The sequence below is a fragment of the Podarcis tiliguerta genome (genome assembly GCF_965153285.1).
Source record: "Podarcis tiliguerta genome assembly, chromosome: 13".
Lineage (NCBI taxonomy): Eukaryota > Metazoa > Chordata > Lepidosauria > Squamata > Lacertidae > Podarcis > Podarcis tiliguerta.
In genome coordinates this window covers 26,023,860-26,037,408 of record NC_139546.1, presented here as the reverse complement: position 1 = coordinate 26,037,408, position 13,549 = coordinate 26,023,860, and the positions used below count along the sequence as shown (strand labels likewise).

The 13,549-nt window shown below is 48.4% G+C and overlaps 1 protein-coding gene across 6 annotated transcripts in view; it reads left to right on the top strand.

The window, feature by feature from the left end:
• GRB7 (growth factor receptor bound protein 7) overlaps positions 1–13,549 on the top strand; it is a 77,967-nt gene that overhangs the window by 663 nt on the left and 63,755 nt on the right. For 3 of the 6 annotated variants that reach the window (XM_083408635.1, XM_083408637.1, XM_083408636.1), the window contains exons 2-3: positions 617–688; positions 12,139–12,226. Coding sequence is in view for 2 of the 6 variants with exons in the window: in XM_083408631.1 (XP_083264757.1) it covers positions 5,621–5,942 (322 nt within the window). In the remaining 4 variants the exon portion in view is untranslated. Of the gene's footprint in view, positions 1–616; positions 689–5,248; positions 5,943–6,261; positions 6,455–12,138; positions 12,227–13,549 lie in introns of those variants that run through there. The other 3 variants (XM_083408632.1, XM_083408638.1, XM_083408631.1) reach the window with 3 other exon arrangements.

The following is a 13,549-nucleotide window of genomic DNA, read 5'->3' as shown; positions in this document are numbered from 1 at the left end:
TGGGGGATGGACAAGTGAGCACCAGCTTCTTATCAAATCATCTCTCCAATCACAGGAACACATCTGGGACTCTTCTGCTTGACATCTGATTCCCCTCTTCACTCCAGCTCAGAGTCCTGCCATATCTCCCCAGAAGTCCCAAGTACACACATTTTCTTCTGGCACTTATGAGGCACAACCACATACACTGACATCCTCTCCCCTCAGACATTGGCTGGTGTTGACATACTTTAAGACCTATCAATGTTTCTCAAACTTGGGTCCCCAGCTGTTGTTGGATTGCAACTCCCATCATCTCTGACCACTGGGTCCTGCTAGCTAAGGATGATGGAAGTTACAGTCCAACAACAGTCGAAGGCCCAAGTTTAAGAAACACTGATAGGTCCTACGTGGACACATTCCTATGCACCCTTACTAGTGAGTAATCCCAGTTGCACTCACTGGGCTTACTTTTGAATAGACACAGATAAGGCTGCATCATAAAACCTCATACCTTGACATAAGCTCTGTTAAACCGTTGTCCGTGCTTAAAGCACACAATAGTGTCACCCCATATGAGTAATGCAAAACACATGCAAGTGAACGTATGAATGAAACATGATCTTTAAATTCACAGATATACAACCATTTGAGATGTTATATGCAGCAAGTTCCATGGTAGACCAACACTAGACATGTCAGCAGAGCGGTAAGTAAACCAGTATTAAAAATTATTACATGTAAACATAATCATGGAGACTTCTTCCCTCCCCAATAAATCAGATGCTTAGATTCTACAGATCATAACAAAATGGTGCTTTTAACCCAAAATCAACACAATAACATCTTATAGCTTTCCAGTAATTTCCAGTTCCCCAAGAATTCTTCAGGCTTCCCCTTTCTTCTTTGTCTTTGGTGCAGACCCTCAGTCACCATTCTGTATCCCAACACAGCTTACAGCCCAAGATGATGAGTTTCCATGACATTTTTAAGCTAGGATGCAAGCCTTGGTACCAGAGCTGCATTATCCAAAGCTTTATTCATTTCCCCTTGTACTCCTGTGGCACGAGGCAGTTTTCAGAAACACACAAGTGCACCTGTAAGCCTTTAACACTATTATTTATTTTCCTGAGCTTTTTCACGGTTCGCCTTCTCCCTCCAGACTGTCCGGTTTTTCCTCTTTCCCTCTAACTGTTTATTGTCAGAGGATAGCAATCCTCTTCCGCAAGTGTCAAGCCAGGGCAGAAGAAGGGATGCAGCATCTCTTGAAAGTCACCTGTGATCGTGCAGATTTCCACCATGTTCTCTGCACTATAAAACCCAGCCTTGCCGTTTTCATAGTCTAGGAGCACTCCAACCTTTGAGGGGCTGTGGCTGGGAGCAAGACGCACTGGGGTTGAGCTCAAGGCGTAGAAACGGTCTCCTGGCGCTTTCCTGAGGACCCAATATCCATTTTCAGGAGCGAGGTTCTCCACTGCCTTGCGGTTGACGCGGCAGCTGGCTACCCCAAGGACCCAGTTGGTTTTTTGCCCAACGCTCACTTCCCAGTAATGCTTACCTGACTGGAAGCCCTGTGAGCAGAGGACATAGAGGCAGGGCTGAAAACGCCATAGGCTCTTTGGAGCTGCCTGGCAGCGAGGGCTCAGCTTGACCGATTTTAAGTCTGCAGAAACAATCAGGTGAGGATGGGCGCTGCTGTCATCGAGGGTGAGGTTCTCCAGTGCGCAATGTGCCACTCTCTTTAGCATCTGCCTGCAAATGGAATACTTTAGGGGTGGGCTACACAGCACATCTGGTCCACAGAACCTCATCTCCTTGCTGTGCCTGGCCATCTGCATCCGTAGCTGCTTCAGTCGTAACTCGGCCATGCGCATGTCATGTCTGCTGGTGTTCTCGGCCACACTGAGGTTGTCCGCCAGTTTCAGAGCAGATGATGCTGCCTCAGACATATCCATCAGCTTGTTCTCCAGGAAGCGCAGGTGTTTCTCTTCCTCTCGGTCTATTTTAGCCATAAGAGACAACTCCTCGTCGTACAGGAAGTCATGCAGCTCCTTGAATCCCATTGTCACTTTCTCTCGGAAGGAATGCAGAGCTTTCAGAGTAACTTGGATCTTCTCTGTGTAGCCACTACAGAGTTTTTCTGCTTCCTCATGCAGGCCCATGGCATTCTGAGCCACCTCTTCCGCTTCCTTTCTAATGTCTGCTGTTGGCGATTCCATTATGGAGGCTTGCAGTTCTTTTTAGCTTCAGGAAAGCTGTTGGAAACAGTGGCGTTAATATAATCAAAAGGATTGTATTAGCTCCTTCTCTAAAGCCAGAAGACCGGCCACTTTTTTGAGGTTGATTCTGACACTTATCTTCTGGCCTTTTATAATCAGCTGAGGAATAAATAGGTTTCCTTTTCCCAGGGTTAATGTCCACACCCAGGTGAGGCTTTAGGAGTTTCGTTTTCTTCTTCTTGCCCCTCCCTGTAGAAAAGCTTCTTTACATTCTCAAGCTACATGTTGCTCATTTCGAATGCATATTTTCCTCCACCTGTTTTTGTATTTTAAAATGACTCAGGCTTCTGAGCAGAGAAAATTGGGCAGATGAAACAATATACATAATCAAAATATAACTTCCCTCTTTTGTCCTTTTCTGCCTCAAAAATCACTCCCTTCTTTATCACACAGCCTGAAGAGGGTGGTTTGCAGCTGGAAAAGGCACAGGATGGGAAGGGTTAAACAACCTCCTGCCACCTGCCCTCCTTCTCCAGGCAGCGTTGGTTTAACAACATTAGCGGCATGGAGGAGAGAACACAGAACTCCACTGAACGCTTAAGAAAAGGGTTATGATGGTTTACAGGGGAAGGAGAGGGATGTAGGTGGAGCCCAGGCTGTTTGCAAACAGTTGCGGGGAAACCTTTGCAAACCTTCCTGCTGCAGAATTTCTGTAGACCTGCAAAAACCTGTAAGATGCAGTGCAAGATGTTTTTCTTCCATCTTAAACGAAAGATGAAACACGGATAAGCAGGAAAACGATGTTTGAAGCAGCTGCTCATCATTATATGGCAAACCCAACCCTCTACAGGGAGACTTTTAGGAATTCCCTTCCCCTGGAAATTTGTGTTGCTTCCACATTACAAGCTTTCCGGCAATCTGTAATGACTGTTTTCTTTTATTTGACCTTTGATTATTATTATTTTGCTTTCCTGCTCTGTTGTTGTGATTTTGTAATTCAGCGTTGGTTTTCTGCTCTTCTACGCTAGAGAAACGTATAGCTTTGTTCGCTACGCTTTTGCTTTGCAAACTGCTTGGAGCCGCCTTACAAATTATATTAAAACAGGCAGAGGAATCCAAACTACGCCAGACGGGGTTTGTATGGGGGCAGAGATGTCCCTTGGTGCAGCCCTATCTGCTTCCACTGGCCTCTGCTGTTGACAGGCAAGCTCTGCCAGCAAGGAGCGTCCCAATATGCTCTCCAAAATGGCAGGTGGAAGCTGCCGCCAGCGCTGCTGCTGGTAGCTAAGGGAAACCCCAGAGATGAGGCGTTTCAGGGGCAGGGCTGGCATAGAGTCCACTGGACCTTCCTCCCATCATGTGATGGCACTGAGCCTGATCCAGACAATTTCACCACTGGGAGCAGATGCAGAGAAGGGACCATTCTTCCTCCTTCCCACACCACATCTTCTCCAGGCTGATGTGAGTGCTGGGCCAGGACCGTGGATGCAACAGGGACTACTCTGCCCTGTCAAGTCGCACCACTGCCAGCCGGGAGTTAGGATTGCAGCCTCGGTTCCTCTGAGTTCACTAGACTTTACTTCCTTGGGGAATATGCAGCCTTTGTCCTCCTGTTTTCCCACAGGATGGATGCATATGGGCAGATCTGCTTTACCTAGTCCTGGTGCGAATGTGGGCAACCTGGGCTGACTGTTATAGGAAAATCCTTGGGCTCACTTGGATTACCAAACAAAGACACCAGCCAGGAACACAGGAGCAAAACAGCAGCCAGTAGGCCTGGTCTTTATTCAAACGACTGTTGCAACAGGACTTCCACCACATGGGAGAAGCAGGAAGAAGCCCAGAACAAAGGATGGCTCCCACTTTTATCAGTTTTGCAAAGATACCCACAACACCCCTAAAATTACATCATGCATACATCACAAATACATCACACACTGGGAGCGTCTGGCGACAGAAACCTGAGCGTCAGGGCTCCCCCCGCCCCCCCGCTTCCCTTGACCTCCACCATACACCCATCAAGTGATATAAAAGAGATATTTACATGTCCCTGTTTCCCAGCCAAGTTAATCACAGCCTTTTGTCTTGATTTGGGTTTGCTATTGTTTCTGGAATGGCGACCTGTCTGGCACTCAGGTATCAGGATGCCAGGGATTATCACTCAGGCAGAAGGGCTGCAGAGTACATGGGCTCACACTTTAGGGATTATGGCTGCCCCCACTCATGTCTCAAGTCCCCCCCCCCCCCTCGGTAGCCATTTCCTTCCCAAACAGAACAGCATTGGAAATTGTGTGGTGTCATGCGTTATGTGGTGTGTTTGTGTGTGAACAAAGGGGGGTGTACACTGTGTGCTGGAGGGGCAACCCCCCCAATCATTATAGAAATTCCTGTAACACTGACCGGAAACCCTAGCTGTGGGCAGAAGTGAGTGCAGAAAGCCTCGTAAGGTCATGGAAGCCATTTTGGATTCCCAGATCGAAGCTTTTGTTTGTCCCATGTTAAGTCTTGTATTCCCCTTCTCTCCCACCTTTTCTTTTTTTAAAAGACGTCTCCGATGCACCTAATTAAAAGGAATAGGTTCTACTCCTGCATCACTCAAATCTTAAATCAGTTTGACTCGGTCTAATTATGGCAAAGTCATCAATCACAGTTACCATATTGTGCCTCGAGACGGGGAGACTTGTCGCGTGTTCCTTCAGACAGGATAGTTCCCTTCCCTCTGGCTGCACCAACCCCTCCTCCTGCTGCCCCAAAGGCCGAGAGCGAACTGCAGCCAGTCTTTTCTTTTTTTGCAAGAACCATAATAAAAAAAAAAGCACCTCCCCGGATAAAGCTGGCATGTTCCCCTTGTTAAAAGTTTATCCGCTGAGGCCTGGTTTGGGAGAGATTTTGTTAACCCTCCCCGTGCCAAAGCAAACGTGGCTCACTGGAGAAGAACGAATGTGCGGCTAAGTGGCCTCGGGTTGCCTGAGCAGCTGGGTCTTTCTTCAAAAGCTGATGAAAAGTCCTGGTTGGCAAGGAAGCCCTATCTCTCTCTCCCTCTCCCCCCACTCTCCTAGCCTGTAGTCCGTGCTCGGCCTGACTTGGCCCTGCCAGCCTCAATCTCGAGGCAGACAGAAATAGCTTGGCACCATGTGGCTTTTGAGTCACTCAGCATCTCTGGACGGCATCTGCTCCTTAAGGATACCCAGGCAGATTCTGCCCCGCAGGGCGTGCAGCCGACGTCGCCTTCTTCTCCAGACGGGTCCTCCAGGCCGAGCTTGTGGCACAGGGACCGGGGAGCACGGAAACAGAAGTGGGTGTGTTTAAGGAAGCCGGAGGAAGGGGCTGCTACGGAACGAGCCGTGCCGCCGGATGGGTCCCCTGCTAGTCATCGCTATTCCGAACATCCAGCCCTGTCATCTTAGCCGAGTGTGAAGCATATGGGAGGACCAAGCGGGGAGGTGGAACCGGGGGGCATGGAAAGAGCCCCTTCTGCGCAGCTGCGTGCCGAGTCGCTTTGGAGTAAGGTGGAGAGCAGTCGTGGAGTCCCAGGGCCAGCCAATGGGGTGGCTCAGTTAAAAGAGGATGACCTGGAGGCTCTGGCTTGTGGACCGCAGTATGCAGGAGACCCGGGGCTTGCGCTGGAGGAGAGCTGTGGGGGTCGTCTTCTGCTGCACCTGCCTGCGGAAGCGTGGCTCCCCAGGCGAGGGGCTCGCCTGCCCCCGTCAGAAGAGAAGTCGCAGCTTTGCTCCCTGCTACAAGGTAATCCCTGATCTTTGGGAACTGTCAGCTGGTATCTTAAAGAGGGTGAAAAACCAGGTTCCCTTTAATGTGGAATCCAACTCAGATGATCTGAAGGGGCTGCCTGTACTTACTCTGGGGTGAAGCGAAAAGTTTTGTATCCCTCCTTTCCAGGACGGAACTTGTTCCTTTTCTTAGGCAGTGGGCAATTCTTAAATGGAGGGATGTTGGGACTCAATAGGGCTCCCTAAGCTGAGCTATGTGCTGGACTGTGGCTGCTGAGAAGTGAGGGAACGGCACTCTGCACATGCACAGTGACAGTCTCTTTATTCCAGGCTTGAACTTCAACACTCAAAATGCAAAGCTAAGTGAAACTAAGACTCACAAGAGTGTTAATAATGAGTGTGCAGAAAATGACTTGTCTAGAGCACACAGATGGTTCCCTGTTCTGCTAACAGATCCTGAGAGCATGAAGCTGCACTTTTGAGGCGAACGTCAGCCGTGAATCTGCATGTTGTCATGCCTCTGATAATGTGAGTGGTTGCACATACGCAAGTTTGTCTAGAACGGAGGGGGGGTCACAATTCAGGCCACAATTCAGAACACAGCTTTGTATGCAGGAGGTCCAAGATTTAATCACTGGCGTCTTCCTTGAAAAATATGTTGCGTAACCGTGCTGGGAAAGACCTCTCCCTCAAGACCTTGAGCAGGTGATGCTAGTTGGTGGTGCTGGGCTGAATGGACTAGTGGTCTGCTGCCTATAAGGCAGATTCATACTTTTGCATCAGTGTGGGGAAGTGTGCCAGTGTGGGAGCTGCTGTATGTCCATGTGGAATGCAACGGAATGCTATGACGAACATTTTGTCTGTGCAGGCATTGTAGCTTGCCAGATGAAACAATCCCCTCTCCCTTTGCTGTTCTGGGGTGTCCCCTCCACACTCCCATCCCAAGCCAGTTTTGGGAGGGGGGGAGCCCCCTTTCACAAGTGGAAATCCTAGTGCAATGGATGCAGACTCATTAGGTGAATCCCGCCCCATGAATTATGTCCACCTGTGTAATAGGTCATGTTGACTCATCTTGCATATTCACGTATTTTCAAATGAAAACATGCTTTCTGTTTTGAATATAGGTACCTACCCACTTTGCACGCGGTCAGCACACGTGCTTCCACTGACACACGTGCCAAAAATGGTGCCAAAAGGCGTGCTTGTTTAGTACCAAGAAACCACAGTCAGAATCTATGCTTTGTTGCTGGCTTATGAACTTTGGCTCATTCTAACTATGGTTTAGCATTGCCTGCAAACCCAGCTGCTTCCTTTAACCATGGTTTGTTTGGCCACCCCCTGCAAACAATGGCCAAGGTAAACAGGCATGAGGCAACAGCTGCTGCAAAACAAACTGAACTTTGAAGAAAAAAACCGAGACATGGTTTGCTTGATTGCTGGCACGACAACTTGTGGTTTGTTTAACAAGCTTAGTGTTAAATAACCTTAGTGTTATGTGGGAGCCAGTTTGGTGCCTCTTCCTCCAAATTCTATGCTCAAGCTGTATGAGTTGGTGCATACATTTCCCTAGTTTTATGTCTTGAATAATTCACTATTATTCCAAGATTCACGTTTAGAGATGAGACAAGCAGCATACTCCCCTGCTGAATTTCCGCTGATGGTGTACCAGTTAAAAGTCCAAGCGATCCTACCAGGAAAATAATGGCAACCCTAGGTTAGGGCAGTGAAGCTGGTGTGCTCAGAAACGCATGGCTCATCCCCACTGTTCCATTTGGCCCGTGACTTCTAGGGCTGGGTCTGAGAAGTTTTCCTTTTGTTCCTCTGATTTCCCTAGGGAAGCCTCTCTGTTTACTGCTGAATTGGAGCAAACATCAGCTGGGTTTTCTGCATATTGGTGTTTGATTCAGCTGTAAGCAGCGGGTTTTCCCCGGGAAAGCGGTAGGACAAAAGGAAAACCTCTGGGGCTAGTGCTGAGAAATCACAGGCCAAACAGGAGAAATTGCGGGACAAATGGAAGTCAGAATGAATCCTTAGTTGAGGGACTTTTGCCTAGGAGGCATACAGGTGTGTCAGTGGTTGCTGAGCCAATATGGTACCTGCACATGTTTCAAGGGAGCCAGGCTTGTCATCTTTTCCCCCACTTGTGGCAGGCAACAAAGCAACAGGTGAACTTTCCCCAGCACCTGAGATGAAAAACCTAATTTGTTTAATTTCTGCCTATATTGCAGCTTAGAATAATAGAATTGTAGAGTTGGGGGGACTGGACCACGAGTGTCTTCTAGCCCAAACCCCTGCAATGCAGGAATATTTTTGCCTAACGTGGGGCTCAAACCCACAACCCTGAGATTAAGAGTCTCATGCTCTACCGACGGAGCTGTCCCAAGGATAACACTGCCTTGGGGGGAAATGTAGTGACTGTGAGGAAATGTGGGGTACAGGGGTGGGGGTGGAGATGCACCACCACAGAACCATGAGAAACAACCCTCAAGGTGATGCTGCTATAAGTAGGAAGGCTTATTTTTGCAGCATGAAAACTGGTAGAAGCCCAGTGAATTTTGGAACCTGAAATTCTCTTCCTTCAAAGTAATCATTGATCATAATGTACTGGGTTATTTATTTATTTATTATTTTATTATTGCCAGCCATAGGAAGCTGCAGAAGCCCCATTGGACTTTTGGCTTCCAAAAATAGTTCGCAAACCGGAACAGTCACTTCCGGGTTTGTGGCGTTCGGGAGCCAAAACATCCGAATACCAAGGTGTTTGGGATCTAAGGTATGACTGTACTGTAATGCTCTCTACATAGGATTGGCTTTGAAGGCACTGCAGACACTTCCACTTATGCAAAACTCCACCACCACACTGGGGACTAGGCAGTTGGCCACATCACAACAGTTTTGCACCAGTTACATTGGTTACTTATTCATTTTCAGTTTAACCGCTAGTACTAACCTTTGGAGGGAATTTTGGAGGACTGCCTGAACCTATATGAACCTGCCTGTGCCCTAAGAGGCTGTGCTCAGAGAGGCCCTACTGTCTAGCCCACCATGACCCCTTTTTAGTGGTGACCCACGCGTGTGAATTCCCCACCACAGGAGGTGCATATGGCCTCTTCTCTTGTGATCTTAAAGAACCCCTAATTTAGTGTTATTACTCAGCCCAGCTTCATCTTCTTGGTGCCCCCATATATGATGTTTTTGTTGTGTTTATTCAATTGTGTGTGTGTGTTTTAAAAAACATTTTAACTGTAAGCCCTCCCGGTGATGACTTTGCCTTAAAGGGCAGGGTAGGAGTATCCTAAATAAAGACATAACAAAAACCTCATATCATTTGGCATAGCGCAGAGAATGTTTCCTTGGGCTCTGGGGTAGCAGGCTTCAGGGAAGAAAGCGAGGCTGTTTCTTGGTGGTTTGGCCAAGGCTTTGGGTTACTGCTGACTTCAAATCCCAGCAGCGAGCGCAGCCCATCACTTCAGCTCCAGGATGACACAGCATTTCAACACTCTAGCGAGGCCTTTGCAGCTGTCTTGGCCTCGGAACCATCCTCAGATTTATGTGTCAGCTGCATTGCCAGCAGACGCTGCCCCTCTACTCCCTTCCGATCTCCAAACACGTAAGAGCTCATTCTTGGGCAGCCCATTTTTTTGCACCCAGTGCCACACTAGCTGCCAGATCACTTTTCCAGGCAGCCACGCATCCCAGCTGTCAATTTCTCCCCCAGCCAAGCAGCCCCCTTCCCGCTTTTAGCATTTTGGGTGTACGGCATGTTCCTGCGGCTTTTGCTTCTGCTGCTGGGAAAGAATTCCGGGAAGAGGCTCCTTGTTCCTGGAAATCTCATGTAACCTCAGCACTTTCGGCAACCAAACAGCCAAGGGGTGCTGTAAATCAACAGCCATAAAAGGGTTTCGGAGAGGGAGAGGGAGTTGTTGAATGTGGGGCAAAGATATACTGGTGTCTTTTCCCTTCGCTTGGTACCCCTCTCATTTAGTCCTGCCTTCTCAGAGACGCAAGAAACGGGCATTATGGAATCACTGAGCTGAGCAGAACGAGAAGGCCTGGGCAGTCGGTTTGACTCCAGAAGTCCTGAACACTTATCTCTGAACGACACCAGTGCTGACTGCAGATGTTTCAGTGCCTGAACTGAAACTTTTGACCCCTCTCCCGAAGTTGGCTTCTAGGAACTGGTGGCGGAGGGCAGCAGTAGTGTATTAAAGCGCAGGTTTGGGGAATGAACTGAGACGCTGTTGGTTCAGTGGTTGAGTACATAGTTTGCATGCAGAACATCTCTTATTCAGTCTCCAGCATTCTCCAGTTACAAGGAGATTAGGGATGATCGCTGGGGAAGTCTTCTGCCAGAGATCTTGGAGAGTCACTGCCCTGCGGCGTCTGTAAGTGCTGAGCTAAATGGACCGATGATCTGACTCGTTTTAAGGCCAGACGGTCTGCATGCCAAACGTCCTCTGTGTACACATCGCAAGTTCAGCATGACCCGAGGCACAGAAGTGCCACACTGCCTTTTATCCACAGCTCTGTGAAATGTCTCTGGTGGGATGTTGGCCTGTTGTAGGGAGGGCTCCGTCCCTTTCCCTACCCGTCACCCATGTGGTAGGGAGCCATGCGTGGCCCAGGCTGAATTTTTACAGCCGCCTCTGTGCAAGGTGGCTGGGGAAGAGAGCTTCCTGTGAAGAGCTCAGTGTGGGAACTTGCTACTGCCTCAGCTTTTCAACACCTTCAAGTTTATCTTAAGAGTCTTGTGTCGAAACCTGAATCTTGCACCAGGTACCTGGGGTTCACAACCGGATTGTCGCAGGCTAGGAGTAAGGATGTTGGAGAATTGCAATGCAAAAGGAAGCAGAAACCGCTGCAGTTCGTATGTTCATCCGTGGTCAGGAATGGAAATATCCCAGCGAATATTCGTTCATCAGGAATGGAAATTAGTCCAGCGAATATTCGTTCACCTCACTGTTGTTTATTAAGTCCGCATACAGTATCTTATTAACGACAGCCGGTTTTTAAATACTGATGATGTGATAAATCAGAAAAGCAAATAAAACAGTAAAAAAATAAAATAATATTGTTTCAATTTTTACACTGAAATTAACGTAAGCGTACATAGTATGTAAATAGTTACATCACTTACATCTTCTTTTTCTTTGGCAATCACTCGTAGCTGAGTAAGATTGTCTTCCATAAACATGGTTTTAACAATGTGTCCATAAGTGACTGTGGAGGCCAATTCTGGATCGACACATCCTTCCACAGTGGGGACATTGGTTTCCGGGAGGGAGTTGATCACGGTGTGGATTTGCTAAGCGTGCCTTCCTCTTAGCACATTTCTCCCTTGCGTCCTGAGTTCGAGTTTGGAGTACCTTACGTCTAATAGCAGACAGCAAGGCAAATAACATCGTATTTGGCGAAAGCCAAACAGTTGTGATGAAGATGGACCAGAATGGGAACTGCTGCCTTCTTGCACCCCTAGCTGTGAGCCTCAGTGGGCAGGCTTCCCCCCACAGCCGCTTCAAAATGAAGTAGTTTTAGATATTCTTTCTCAGGTCTCACCCAGTGGTTTGGTAAGTAAGCAACAAAGCTTGGGGTTTAAACCAGGTTCTGGAGCATTGCACCAGCGAACTTCCATTTTAGTTATGTCATGAAAACATACCTAAGCAGACCTTACTATAAGACAGCGTGACTGGTTTTCTGCTTGCAAAGAAAACCTGACGCTGTGAATGGCTGCTTCTAGATATTTTTTATTTCCTGGGGAAAGTGTTAAAAAACAACAACACACAAGTGTTTGGTTTTTTTTTAAAAAAAAAATCTGAATTTCTATTGAAAGTTTTCAACACATAATACAATAAAAACCAAACTAATCTAAATAAAAATAGAGAAGAAAACATGAAAAGAAAACAGTAAGAAATAAAAGAAAAATAGGAAATTAAAATACAGAGTCCTTTATCAGGGATAGATCTTAACCCTTATCTCACATAATATGGGATGGGCCCTCCCAGCTCTCACCTGGGAGCTTCCATTTCTTTTCCCAGCCTCCCAGCCTGGGAATTCTTCCCTTTCCTGCCTCTCACGCAGGATCCTTCATCAATCATCTTCCTGTATTAGTTAAAAGTTTTGTTGCTCCTGTTCCGATAAGGTAGTTCTTCAGGAGATTACTGCTTGCTCCCAAATCAGGGTGCTCTCACTGAACCTTCTGTTTCCTTCATCAGGAGAACGTGGAATCAGTTGCATCGGGACTCCCACTTCTGGAATGGATCCACAGGGGATCGCGCTTTGATATCCAGAGGCCAGGGAAAGGTAGGAGATCCCTTGCGATTATTCCTCCCAGGCCCCACAGCTCACAGATCGGCTCCCTTTCAACTGAAACATGCTTAGGCAATACCTTTCAAACTCTGCCCATAGCTGACGACATATACAATAAGGTTTTTACAGTCTGAAAGGGAGAATATTCATGAAGTAGTGCTTAAATGAACAGTGTTTTCACGCAGCTTTAAAAATATATATATTGATCAAAAATATATATTTTGAGAGTCGTGAGCATCCCCAGGGTACGAAGCAAAGTCAGTCTTCACTTGGCTGTTTCCCCCCTTAGGGTCCCTACACACACACACAGACACACACACACACTGATGTGAGGTGAGAACATTCTCCAGAGAAATTCTCCAGAGAATATTCTCCGCAAACTGTCAATTCCAATGTAAGAACCAGTTTTACAGCCCACATTTTAAAAAATCTAGTAAATACCGTATTTTTCGCACCATAGGGCGCACCGGACCATAGGGCGCACCTAGTTTTGGGAGGCGGAAAACAAGAAAAAAATATTCTGAACCCCAGAAGCCAGAAGAGCAAGAGGGATCTGGCTTCTGGGATACCGTGTGACTGTTCTGGCTTCTGGGGTAACCGTGCCAAGCCTCTTCAGGGCAGCGGGATGAAGCAGAAGCCAGGACAGACGCGTCGCTGAAGGGGCACTGCGCCTTCTCTCTCTCTGTGCAGCGCCCATCCTTCACAGGAAAGGTGCTGCACAGAGAGGGAGAAGGCACAGCGCCCTTCAGCGAAGCTGGAGATGGAACAGAAGGAGACCCTTCTGTTCCTCCTCCGGCTTCGCTTGATAGGAGCGTTGCTCAAGGGGCGCTGCGCCTTCTCTCTCTCTCTGCGCAGCGCCTCTCCTTCACAGGAAAGGCGCTGCGCAGAGAGGGAGAAGGCACAGCGAAGCTGGAGAAGGAACAGAAGAAGACCCTTCTGTTCCTCCTCGGGCTTCGCTGGACAGGCGCGTCGCTGCGAAGCGGGAGGAGGAACAGAAGGAGTCCCTTCTGTTCCTCCTCTGGCTTCGCACGACAGGCGCGTCGCTCAAGGGGCGCTGCGCCTTCTCTCTCTCTCTGCGCAGCGCCTCTCCTTCACAGGAGCCCTCCCGCGGCTTGCGCACAGCTACCCGAAGCCCCGGCGCGACTGCTCAGCGCGCCCGGGCTTCGAGGTGCAGGCAGCTCTGCGCAAGCCGGGGGAGCCCGGGGGGGACTCCCACGGGCTCCCAGGGCTTGCGGATAGCTTCCTGAAGCCTGGAGAGGGAGAGGGGTCAGTGCGCACAGACCCCTCTCGCTCTCCAGGCTTCAGCGAAAGCCTGCA